We start from the raw sequence: 13,619 nt of genomic DNA on the forward strand, positions 1-13,619 counted from the left end.
CCAAATGGGCAGAGCTGGATGGAATGAATGAGAAAGATGATAAAAAGTGTGGATAAAGCAGACATGTAGAAGATGCTTCTTCTTGTGGGGCATTCTGGTACGAGAGGTCATAGACTTAGCTTAAAAGGTAGAAAATTTAAAACAGACTTGAGGAAAAACTACATCTGCCAAAGAGTTCCCAAGCTGGGAATCGAACCCGGGTCCTGGTTGCTGTGAAGCATCTTGTGCTCTTGCTAGTGGCGAGTTTGGAGGAGAGTAGGGCTTGTAATTCGGTGAACCCTGCTATCTTTCTGCCTAACGCAGAATTACGTTCTGGGTTGAGAAGGTCTGTGGTTGACCTACCTGCCTTGCTGCCCGTTGAGGCTCTTAAGTGACCAAGTAGCGAGCACTTAAGCAACTTCTTGCATCATCACTGGTATTAACCCAACTACCGGCAGGCCTGTTGCCATGCAGCATGCACAACAGCTACAGTTGTGCTGTCACATGCAGCACGGTAGCACAGTGGTTAGCACTGTCGCTTCACAGCGCCAGCGACCAGGGTTCGATTCCCAGCTTGAGTCACTCTCTGTGTGGAGTCTGCATGTTCTTCCTGTGTCTGTGTGGGTTTCCTCCGAGTGCTCTGGTTTCCTTCCATAAGACCTGAAAGACATGCTGTTAGGTGATTTGGACATTCTGAATTCTCCCTCAGTGCACCCAAACAGGTGCTGCAGTGTGGAGACTAGGGGATTTTCACAGTAACTGCATTGCAGTGTTAATGTAAGCCTACTTGTGACACTAATAAAGATTATTATTATTAAGAGACTGGACATTGGGGAGGAGGGGACCATTAAGACCCTTGCTGCTGCTGCCTTTACATCCTTCTCCTGCAACCCCGAACCCTGCAAAATCCAAACCTTTAACCCCAATTACTTAACTGTGGCCTGGGTTGTGAGTTCAGTAGGAGCTTTCCCTGCATCAGCCAGAGCTTCCCCTGTAGCTCACTTGAGCACCAGATTCCCCACTCTTCCAATTGCTTCCCCAGGTTACCCTTTTCTGCTGTTTTGTCCTCAAAGGGTCAATCACCATAGAGGGCAAAAAATAGCAACAGATGGTAACAGATAGTTAAAAGATGCCAGCCTAGAAACCATGCTGACACTTCAATATTATCTACTTTGTTGAAGTCAAAATAAGAAATGCTTACTGCAGAGTACAATGTCTTCATCAGATCCATCTGCACAATCTTGATAACCATTACATAAGAAACTGGAGGTGGTGCAATTGCCATCATTGCACTGAAACTGTCCAACTCTACAGTAGCGGGTTGGACAGGTGGTAGGTTCGTCTGATCCATCCCTGCAATCTCTTTGTCCATCACATTTCCACCAGATTGGAATACATCTATGACAGAAAAAACAACAAAATTAGTCATTATATATCTCTGCACAATACATTCAACATAAGTGCTGTGAAGAAAAATACCACTATAATTTCAACATTTGCAATATTTCCTCACAGAATAAGAATGTTAAAAATCAGAACAACATATTAGGGGAGGTTTGGGGCACGATTCAATAGCCTTGACGTGCCCAACTCGGTGCCAGGACGAAGACATTGGGCGGGATTCTTCCATCTGAAGGCAGAGTGTTGACGCCGTAATACAAACTGGAGATGGCGTCATCGGACCGCTATGTGAAGCGATCATCTGCCCTACGGGAGGCCAGCACAGCACTGGAGTGACCCATGCCACTCCAGCTGCCGGTACCGGCGTCAAATGGACACCGCAGATCTGCGTATGCGCGCTGCGACCAGCGCAAATGCGCGCATGTACGGTAGCTTCCTTCTCCACGCCTGCCCCAAAGTAACATGGCATAGGGCGACAGGGGCCAGCGCGGAGCAAAAGAGGCACCCACCAGGAGAGGCCAGCCCGCCGATCTGTCGGCCCCGATCGTCGGCTAGGTCAAGGTGGAGCCCCCCCCCCCCCCCAACCAGGCAGCCCCAGACAGGATGGATGCCGTGGTCCCGCCGGTTAAGACCAGATGTGAACGGTGCCGGTGGGACTCGGGCTTTTATGGGCGGACACTCGGCCCATCCCGGGGTGGTGAATTGGCGGGGGTGCCGCTCACCGGAGAATCGGTGGACCGGCGTTGGGACGTCGTCGCGCGATTTGCACCCGGCCCGGCGATTCTCCAACCCGGCGTGGGCTGAGAGAATCCTGCCCATTGAATCTCGCGAGAGTCCTCTCATGAGATTCACGACGCTCAAAATCTCTCGTGAGATTCAATGGAATCTCGTGAGAGATTATGATCTGGATCTCGCACCATTTAGCACTGGTCCACCCAAACATGGACCAGTTGTAACAGCACCTGGCGGGGTCTCCCAGGCATTTGGAGACCCCTTGTAGGAGTGGCACCCTGGCACCTGGACACCTTGGCATTGCCAGCCTGGCACCTTGGCACTGCCATTCAGGGTGGCACTGCTGGAGCACTACCAGGGTACCAGGCTGGCAGTGCCATGGTGTCCCAGTGCCAGGTCGGGCCTGGGAGTGTCTTTCCCATAAGAGGTGGGGTGAGGAGGGGCTCGAGGACCCTGGAAGAAGTTGGGCAAAGTTGGGGGGGGGGGGGAGTTCGGAGGGCACGGTGGGGGTCACTGCCTTTAAAATTGGCACCCCGATCCACGGGTTGTCTTCAGCTTTCCAGTGCAGGAAATGTCTAAAGTGTGGCGTCAATGGGGTGTTGAATAGTGGGGTCTTTCTCGGGGCTGCAGACGTCGAAAAACATCCCGTTAAATGCGCCCAAAACTGGCATTTTGGATGGAATCACACCCTTTAGTTCCTTTGCCTGGTCCAAAGCATTTTGCATCTGTGTGCATAAAATAAAATTCATGGACAGAAAATTCTGTTGAGGTCACTGACCTCCCCATCTGATTTCCAAATGCATTCCTGGTGCCCAACGCTTCTACAATCTACATCTGTTCTGTTGGAGTTACAAGCTTTAACATTATTTGTAAACTAATTGAAAACAGGTAAGATGTTACTATCCTTCTTTACATTAAATGGGCCTGCTGAAAAGATGTCACATACTGCAGGAATCTAGGGGTATTTTAATTAATAGAATATATAATGGCACAATGTGGAAGAGGAGTCTGCAAATAAACAGGTGATTTTCCAATAATCCTGGAATGACAATCTCATCAAATTAATGCACATGAATATCTCATATCGACCAAGAACCAAAAAAAAAAGCAGTTTGTCTCCTTGTTATTCACTCTCAAAACATCTCCTTTCAATTTGATCCCTCTTGCCGTATTATTTGTGTTATGATCTTGGTCAAGACCAGCAATCTGTTTTTAAAAAAGAACGTGAAATCCTATGTCAATTTATGGAAAGAATGGGCAGCTATTTGCCATCTCTCCTGCTGTGGGTTTTGTTGCGGACAGGAGCGGACAATCCAGCTACAGGCAAAAAGGTTGTAAACCCTCCAACGGAAAAGTAGTTTGTGATTGTGCTAGTGCCGGATTGGTTATCCTGCTGCTCAGTGTTGTGAATGCCGTTTGCATTCATTACCATCTCACGAACAGCTGCTCATTAAAACGGCTTCTCGCTGGAATCTCGTGGCGCCTTCCAAACCGGTTTCATGTCAGCAGGAAATTACTTTGGCCTCAATGCCGTTTGAAAAGGAGTGACGGTGGTGCAGTGGGTTAGCACTGCGGCCTCACGGCGCCAAGGTCCCAGGTTCGATCCCGGCTCTGGGTCACTGTCCGTGTGGAACATAGAACATTACAGCGCAGTACAGGCCCTTCGGCCCTCGATGTGTGGAGTTTGCACATTCTCCCCGTGTTAGAGTGGGTTTCGCCCCCACAACCCAAAGATATACAGGTTAGGTGGATTGGCCACACTAAATTGCCCTTTAATTGAAAAAACTGAATTGGCTACTCTAAATTTTTTTAAAAAAGGAAAGGAGTGACGTGCACATGTTGAAACTCAGTTCGCTCGTGTCTTCGAGGTGAGTGTGGCGTATGTAGCCTACCTGCCATAGTGCTGTGTCAGACTTGATATGATGAATGCCACACTGCTGTCGGGTTGTTCTGCTCCTGCTATTTGTGCACAGTGTCCAGAAAGACATCACTGTGCTGTGGTACTCTTACAGTCCGCCACTTTTAAAAACTGCCCAATACTGTGGCCGGGGTTGGGGTGTGCAGGGGTCTTCCGCTCCAGGTGGGTGACACCGTTTTCCACTGAGACACCACTGTGCAATGGTACACAGGCAGAACTCAACTTTCAGAACTGAGCATTTCAACCAGGGATAGGGTGTGAGGGGAGGTTAGGAATGATGAGCACAAGAGGGGGCAATAGGGAAGGAAGGCTGTGCAAAGACTGTGAGGGGAAGATGACCAAAAGAAAGGCAATGGTGAAATGAGGCTCCAAGGTCTGTGAGGAGGCAAAGATGACAGGATGGAAGGCAGAAAAGCAAGGAGGTGGAGGAGGATGGCAAAGGGTAGACTGAGGGGTGGGAAGCTGGAGCCTGACCAGAGTATACGAAACACTGACAATCAAGGGGGTCAAAGAGAAAACACATGTTTGACTGGAAGTGGATGCATGCAGACTCTGGCAGACATTTTCAAAGTGGGGAGCGCGAGCACGGGCGGGTGTCGGGAGGGTCGCGGGGTCATCTATCGTGGTGTTCCTGATCGCGTGAATTCAGACACAACGGCCGTAGCAGCCGACTTTTACAAATGAAGGCTGCGAGCAGCTTTGAAAATGTCTACCTGCATGCCTGCTCATCAGTGCACATGCCCAGAGCCCAGAGGGAAGCACCGTCTCCTCCTGACATCAGCGCACTGACCCAAGAGAAGCTTTTTTAAAAACTTTAATTCAGTCCACCTGCATTTGTCTTGAACATGCTCAATGGCTGAGCCAGCAGAACCCTCTTTGATAGTGAATTTTAGAGATGAAAAAGATTCACAATACTTTGAGTTAAGTAATTCCTCCTCATCTATGTCTAAAATCATCTCATTGTAATTTGCAGACTATATCCCCAGGCTGTAAACCACCTATCTGATGAAAACGTGCATTCTGCATCTGCTCTGAGGAGTCTTGAGAGAATAATGTCTGTTTCAATGAGGTAATTTCTCATTCTTCGCTGCCCTAGACTATAGAATATAAACCCAGGCTCACCTCTTGCATTAAAGGCAAGAGAAAATGGAGGGTCGCAAAGGTCAGCTGGCGTGTGTTGCGAAGGTCGGCCAGCGTAGGTCCCGAAGGATGGCTGGTTGGTAAAAATGGGTCCCGGTCAAAAAAGTTTGAAAAACACTGGACTATGGAATAGGGAGGGTAAGGGGTGTTGTTAGTGTGGCACAAGAGAGATGAGTCACACAGAGACTCAGAAGGTCAGGGTGTGGTTTGGGGGGGAACAATGCGGGGCAAGATTCTCCGTCATATCAGGAACTTTGCTCCCAGCGGCAGAGAATCCAGCGTCGGGCAGGAAACTAGCTGCAATGTTTACAAGCATCAAGCTGTAACTAAAAGCTCCTGGACCACATCAAAGAGAGTTAAGTGCTTTCTGTTAGTTTCACAGCTGACTACTTCAAAGCCACTCAAGCATGAAGGGAGATGAGTGAAACAATGCAGACAGCTGGGTGTGTGTGGAAGTTGTCAATTACAGCATAGGGAAAGCAATTTCACAAATAAATGAATGAATGGCTTGCAGATAAAATATCTGAGGTGGTTTAAACCCAGCTGACTGTTTTTTCCTTTCCAGGAATTGACAGGTGCTGCTTCCTGTGACTGAGCCAGCAGCTGTATTGCACAGATGAGTTTTAAAGCAGTGATTTTTTTTTTTTTTTTGCTGCCTCTGCCTGGACTGCACTCCAGCTTCCAGACAAGGATCTCTCTTCTAGGGAGTTTCCAGGCAGGTCTTACATAGAATTTACAGTGCAGAAGGAGGTCATTCAGCCCATCGAGTCTGCACTGGCTCCTGGAAAGAGCACCCTACCCAAGGTTAACACCTCCACTCTATCCCCATAACCCAGTAACCCCATAATCCAGTAACCCCATTCTGCGGTGTCACCATTCTGGGGAGCTTCCGGACAAGGGTCTCTCTCATGGGGTGGGTGGGGGTCTATGGTGGGGCTCTCTTTAATGCGGAGGTTTCTGGTGGTGGTCACTTTATTTACTCATCTCTGATGGGGATCTCTTTATTTATGGGGTCTCTAGTGGGTCCTCTTTAATTAAGGGTTCTCTGGTTGGGGGGTGGTCGGGTGAGTCGGGTCAACCTCATACTGTAGAGGGGGATGCTGAATTACATTGAGGAGGGTTGTGCTGAATTGCTTTGCGGGCAGATGGGAGCCTCGCAGCCAGACCTCACTATCAGGCCGCATGCTCAAAATAGTGGCCCGATAGAGGGGTTCCCTAGGAAATCTCTCGCAATCCACCATGCATAAATGTGCCATGGCTAACAATTGGGACTCACTTCCTGATTTGCACTTCCAGCTGATAGGTGCGGTTCAGCTCCAGTGGGAGAACATAGTCTCCCAGATGGAAAATCCCAACCTTGGTGGATTAAATCTTGCATAAGAGGGGTGGAGCAGCTGGAGCAGAGTAGAAGGTCACTGATTGGGAGGAACTAGGAGAGATTGCAACAATGATGTGTAGGTCAGGAGACAGGGGAAGCATTAATAGCAGAAGATGCGAGTAGTTATATAAAATAGTTATATAAGGTATCGGAACGGGAGAAGAAGGTCAGTGCTCAGAGAATGCAAACGTAAGAACAAGTAGCAGATGGCTCTGTGGGGAAAATGGGAGGTTTACATTGGGACAAAAAAATGCTTTGGATATAAAAAAGCATCAAGGTGGAGGAGCAAGGTCACAGTTTAAAGTCGTTGAACTCAATGTTCAGTCCTGAGGACTGTAACCTGCCTACTTGGAAGGTGAGGCGCTGCTCCTCCACTTTGTGTTGGACTTTAGTGGAAATCACCCTATATATATATATCATCAATCTGAGTCACAAATTCCTTTCATATATGTCTTCCCCACACAGAATTTCAAGTCCTCTTTTTCAACAGCAGTGCACAACCAACCCAACTTCCATGGGCATTGTCTTTACCAAAAATGACATGTCTGCAGAACGTCCTCCACTCTGCTTATGATGGTCTGGGTGGGGTGGATCCAACAGCAGTATCTTCAAGTAACAAAAATAACTGCAGCAGTCAAACCTTTGCTAGTTCTGAGCTTCTTATAGAGTCATAGAATTTACAGGGCAAAAGGAGGCCATTCGGCCCATCGAGTTTGCTCCAGCCCTTGGAAAGAGTACCCTACTTAAGCCCAGACCTCCAAACTATCCCCGTAACCCAGTAAACCCCCCTAATATTTTGGACTCTAAGGGGCAATTTAGCATGGCCAATCCACCTAACCTGCACATCTTTGGACTGTGGGAGGAAACCAGAGCACCCGGAGGAAACCCATGCAGACGCGGAGAGAAAGTGCACACTCCACACAGACAGCCATCCAAGGCCAGAATTGAACCTGGGATCCAGGAGCTGTGAGGCAGCAGTGCTAACCACTGTGCCAAGGGCTGCCCTCCTGTCGCCTTCAGCCTGTACAGGAGCACTGGACTCACCATCTACTGAGCTCTGATGGCTCTATCTCCTTTTATATCATTTCAACAGGGAGGTTTGGCTTCCAATCTCAGCTTCAGTCCTATCTCACTTAAAAAATGGAAGAATCAGTTTCCTTTCTCAGTTTCCCTTTTCAATTAGGGTCTTTCACAAAAAATTCAAGCTTTAAAACAACCGATTCCATCATGTTTGAAACAATTAGCTTTGCTTGCTTGGCACAATAAATGTTACTTACCCTTACATTAGAATACAATCATAATTAAATAAAATGCAAAAAAGATAACAATTGTAATTCTGAAATATGTTGTGAGCGTAGTTCAAATTAAATAGGAGCATAAGATGCAAAGACTCAAGAAAAATGCAGTATTGATTATTGTACCTTTCATTGTCTAGACATCTGTATTGTGTACTTGTGCACATGGGGATACAGTGATTGGTGCTGCCAGACTGCTTCATGAAGTTATCTGGGCATTCACATGTGTAGCCTTGACCGCCTTCTGCTATCAGGCACAGATGGGAGCAGCCACCATTATTTGAATCACAGGGATTGTTTGCTAGAAAGAGGAGAGGTATAAAAGGTGACAGTTATCACAGGAATTTATTTCAGTCCATTCATAAGGAAACAGAATAAACATTTGAACGGCAGCATAAGGCTGCATATTGAATCCAGAGTAAAGGCGAATAGCTTACACCCCCCTAGTCTTTGAGCATATTCCAAATGCATTTTTCATTTCTAATTCAAAGAAGAACATAGAACATAGAACAGTACAGCACAGAACAGGCCCTTCGGCCCTCGATGTTGTGCCGAGCAATGATCACCCTACTCAAACTCACGTATCCACCCTATACCCGTAACCCAACAACTCCCCCTTAACCTTACTTTTTAGGACACTACGGGCAATTAAGCATGGCCAATCCACCTAACCCGCACATCTTTGGACTGTGGGAGGAAACCGGAGCACCCGGAGGAAACCCACGCACACACGGGGAGGACGTGCAGACTCCGCACAGACAGTGACCCAGCCGGGAACCGAACCTGGGACCCTGGAGCTGTGAAGCATTTATGCTAACCACTATGCTACCGTGCTGCCCCAAAGAAGGTTTTAATTATCTAATGATTACACTTCAGAAAGTACTGTATTGGCTGTCAACAGTTTGAGCTCATAAAAAGCTATGTCTAAATGCAGTCTTTTCTATTTTATTGTTCTGATTCATATATTTCTTGTGCTGGATTCTCCGTTATTGGGCCTATGTTCCCATACCGTCGTCAAAACTGTGGAATTTCACACCAGCCACATATTCCTAGCCCTGCAGGGGGTTAACAGTGAACCAGTGTAAAACAAGCAGCTTTTGTTGCAGATATGGGCCCCCCACACTTCCGGGTCAAAGGCCGAGCATATGCACGACGGCGGCCTCCAGCGGCCGCGGCGTGCTCCATGGCGGACTCAGACCACAGAGCTGGACCCTAAACATAGTGCCCCCAATCGGCCGCGCGCCCAACCCCGCCCGCCCAAATATTGCCCAGCCGCTTAGAAGGACCCCGCTGCCCTCCGATCGGCCCACCCCCAACCAGGGTGGCCACGGACTGAGTCTGCAGCCGCCACACTAGTATCCCGACCAGTAGGGCCATGTTAGATCCACGCCGTTGGGATTTCGGCCGGTTGGGGCGGAGAATGGCGGGGTGGGCCTCCAGCAATGGCCGCAGGTAGGTGATATGCAACATGGCATACTCTCCGATTATGCCGCTTTTCGGTGCCCGGAGAATCGGGGAACCGGCTCCGGTCCCGATTCCATGCGGGGAAATGGATTCTCCGTCTCGGCACCGGCCGCGATATCGGTGTCAGGGTGCAGAGAATCCAGTCCCTTATGTTTGCTGTGGATTCTCAACGTGTTTGATCATACAACAACCTGAAACTTGTGATTGGGTTAATATATTAACATGGATTGGGTATTGGTTAATGGACAGGCGGCAGAGGCTGGAAACTTGTGTGGCTGGATTCTCCATTCCTGAGAATAAGTGTTGATGGACTTCCATGACAGCAAAACTGGCACTGAACCTGGACCGATTCAGCGATTATTGAGGGGCTAGCACCGTCACCATGTGGAACTCAATCAATTCCAATGAGAAACGGTGTAGAATTCGGCGGGTCCGTGATTGATACTCAAGAGGCTGACAAGTTGCAGCCACATATACACAAGATAATCCCCACACACATTCATAGAATCATAGAATCATAGAATTTACAGTGCAGAGGGAGGCCATTCAGCCAATCGAGTCTGAACCGACCCTTTAAAAGAGCACCCTACCCAAACCCACACCTCCACCCTATACCCATACCTCCACCCTATCCCAGTAACCCCACCTAACTTTTTTGGACACTAAGGGCAGTTTAGCATAGCCAATCCACCTAACCTGCACATCTTTTGACTGTGGGAGGAAACCGGAACACCCGGAAGAAACCCTCGCAGACACGGGGAGAACATGCAGACTCCTCACAGACAGTGACCTAAGCTGGGAATCGAACCTGGGACCCTGGAGCTGTGAAACAACTATGCTAACCACTGTGCTAACCATGTTGCCCACAGTAGCACAGCGGTTAGCGCAGCTGCTTCACAGACAACAAGATGGCACTGGTTATGCTGGAGCGGGACCGTCCTATTGATTGGTCGGCTGGGGCCAGAGGGTACTTAAGGGGGGGTGGCCTTGGGGGGAGGGGGGGGAACCCATACGGCCAGTTATACCAGTTATATTTTCCTCCAAATCATTTATATATACTACGAACAGCAAAGGACTGCACTGAACCCTGCAGTAAGAATTGGCAAGTCATGTTGCAGCTGTATAGAACCTTTGTTAGGCCACACTTGGAGTATAGTGTTCCATTCTGGTCGCAACATTACCAGAAGCATGTGGAGGCTTTAGAGAGGGTGCAGAAGAGATTTACCAGATGTTGCCTGGTATGGAGGGCATTAGCTATGAGGAGCGGTTAAATAAACTCGGTTTGTTCTCACTGGAACGACGGAGCTGGAGGGGCGACCTGATAGAGGTCTACAAAATTGTGAGGGGCATAGACAGAGTGGATAGTCAGAGGCTTTTCCCCAGGGTAGAGGGATCAATTACCCGGGGGCATAGATTTAAGGTGCGAGGGGCAAGGTTTAGAGTAGATGTACGAGGCAAGTGTTTACACAGAGGGTAGTGGGTGCTTGGAACTCGCTGCCGGAGGAGGTGGTGGAAGCGGGGACGATAGTGACATTTAAGGGGCATCTTGACAAATACATGAAAAGGATGGGAATAGAGGGATACAGACCCAGAAAATGTAGAAGATTGTGGTGTAGTTGGGCAGTATGGTCGGCACGGGCTTGGAGGGCCGAAGGGCCTGTTCCTGTGCTGTACTTTTCTTTGTTCTTTGTTCTTTGTTCTAACAACAGTAGTCACAGCCCTCCAATCAGAAAAGTACCCTTCCATTACTAATCTCTGCCTTCTATGACCTAGCCATTTCTTTATCCATCTTGCCAGCTCACCTCTCTTCCCATGTGACTTAATACGGGAATATTAAGTTAATAGTTACTTTGGATAAACTCCAGTAACACATATTTTAACTGGGGTCAAAACCCCCTTCACGACAATGTGAAGTTGCTGATAAGAATTACATAGGCTAAAAAGCAATATCTCGGGGATTCTTTCTACGACACTCGTGCATAAGCTACAATACTAGCTCTGGTAAGTAAAACCACAAACATAAAAAAAAAGCCTAAACCTCAAGTTTTACCATCTTACTGGATGCATATCTTAACTAAGCACCATTGGCCAAAGTGACTGTGATGTAAAGTCCAGTTTACTGCAAAAGGTTCAAAATATCCTTTCCTAGAAGGTGTGGTTAGGGGTAGCGGAATGGCCCACTATTGGCCATTGGCGGAATGTTCTGGTCCCGCCGATGGTGCTGGTTTTTTCCATGGCTCACACCCTTCGCCTCCAGGGAACACGCTGTGAGGGCCACCATCAACGAGACCAGAAGATCCAGCCAGTGGGAAAGGCTGGAAATTTTCAGTCTAAGAAATTAATGTGCAAGATTAAATCATTCCATGATTTAGCTTGCAATGCAACAGATAACCTATGCAAAATGAAATGTTACATTTTATGTCAACTTCACAGATTGTACTCTTACCAATCGGCTGTCTGTATGGATGATATACATGGATGTCAAATGGTCTGTGGGTGGCATTCACTAACAACACCCTGCCTTCCCCAGTGAATTTATTTGCTTTCTCCACTGATTTTGTGTTCCAATCAGTCCAATATATTGTATCCTCAAATAGGCTAATGGCAAATGGGTGGCTTAGGGTTCCATCAAATACTGTATGCCGATGGCTCCCATCCAGGTTGGAGAATCTACAAAAGACAATGGCCATTTACGAGCCCATCAGTGTGTCACAATAACAAATACAAAATGCATCTTGAGCAATGGACTTCCAGAGTTCCAGCTAAAATCCAGCCTTGATCATCACACAATGAGAATTCTGAAGATTTTTTTTACTTGATTGATCATCACAATAAGATTAAATGAGTGGCAAATGTGGAAACGCACGTGGCTTAGATTACTTTAATCTTTCAGGAGAAAATAACAGCTGCGGGGATTTATTGAAACAAAATTAAAATGTAACTAGTAAATCAAAACAAAGATATTTTAATGTAAATATATTCCATGACCAATATTTCAATGATGTGGAGATGCCGGCGTTGGACTGGGGTGAGCACAGTAAGAGGTCTTACAACACCAGATTAAAGTCCAACAGGTTTTTTTCGAATCACTAGTTTTCAGAGCACTGCTCCTTCCTCAGGTGAATGAAGAGATGGGTTCCAGAAACATATATATAGACAAAGTCAAAGATGCAATACGATACTTTGAATGCAAGTCGTTGCAGGTAATTAAGTCTACAGGTCCAGACAGAGCAACTGGAGAGAGGGATAGTCACAGGTTAAAAAAGTGTGAATTGCTCAAGCCCCGACAGTTGGTAGGATTTCGCCAGCCCAGGCCAGCTGGTGGGGGGTGAATGTAATGAGACATGAATCCAAGGTCCTGGTTGAGGCCGTACTCAAGTGTGCGGAACTTGGCTATAAGTTCTTTGGGATACAGTCCCCGGATGTGTAGAAAATGTTAGTTTAGACAGGCAGCATGTTCGGCGCAGGCTTGGAGGGCCAAAGGGCCTGTTCCTGTGCTGTACTTTTCTTTGATGTGGAGATGCCGGCGTTGGACTGGGGTGAGCACAGTAAGAAGTCTTACAACACCAGGTTAAAGTCCAACAGGTTTGTTTCAAACACGAGCTTTCGGAGCACGGCTCCTTCTTCAGGTCCTGAAGACCTGAAGAAGGAGCCGTGCTCCGAAAGCTCGTGTTTGAAACAAACCTGTTGGACTTTAACCTGGTGTTGTAAGACTTCTTACTGTACTTTTCTTTGTTCTTTGTTCTTTGTTTCTGCTCGCCAATTCTGCGTTGTCACGCGTCCTGAAGGCCGCCTTGGAGAACGCTTACCCAAAGATCAGAGGATGAATGCCCTTGACTGCTGAAGTGTTCCAGTCGGGGGACACGTGACAACGCAGAATTGCCGAGCAGAAACTTGAAGTCAAGTTCCTCTTCCCCAGCATGGCTACCACATGCGGTTGTCAACCAGGCCTGGGCGGAGGTGGCTGAGGTGCGCAGAGCGGGGAGCCTCACCAGAGGGACTGGCACGCAGTGCTGCAAGAAGATGAATGACCTCCTCGGGAGAGTCACCACCTCTGTTCCCTTGGCATCACTCCCTTCCCTCACTCCTCATATCACCCACCCACTCCCCTAGAGGCCAATCAAAACCCATATGCCTGCATCTCCCTAACATCCCACCCAGCACCAAACCACAATACCTGCATTATAATCTCTGGCCAGCTGTCTTGCACACACATATCACCAGCTGCAGAACCCCCGTGTAACTCACCTCCAAGCGTCTCATCATGTCCTTAATGTGTCCCCGAGGAAACGACGGCCCATAACAGAAGGGA

The 13,619-nt window shown here is 47.9% G+C and overlaps 1 protein-coding gene across 4 annotated transcripts in view; it reads right to left on the bottom strand.

Moving 5' to 3' along the window:
• lrp2a (low density lipoprotein receptor-related protein 2a) overlaps window positions 1-13,619 on the bottom strand; it is a 432,071-nt gene that overhangs the window by 90,201 nt on the left and 328,251 nt on the right. For all 4 annotated transcript variants that reach the window (XM_038789773.1, XM_038789772.1, XM_038789771.1 and 1 more), the window contains 3 exons: window positions 11,754-11,977; window positions 7,970-8,144; window positions 1,181-1,377 (listed from right to left, as the gene is read on the bottom strand). In XM_038789773.1, coding sequence (XP_038645701.1) covers window positions 1,181-1,377; window positions 7,970-8,144; window positions 11,754-11,977 — 596 coding nt within the window. The remainder of the gene's footprint in view (window positions 1-1,180; window positions 1,378-7,969; window positions 8,145-11,753; window positions 11,978-13,619) is intronic.

The sequence above is a fragment of the Scyliorhinus canicula genome, chromosome 2 (assembly GCF_902713615.1).
Source record: "Scyliorhinus canicula chromosome 2, sScyCan1.1, whole genome shotgun sequence".
NCBI lineage: Eukaryota > Metazoa > Chordata > Chondrichthyes > Carcharhiniformes > Scyliorhinidae > Scyliorhinus > Scyliorhinus canicula.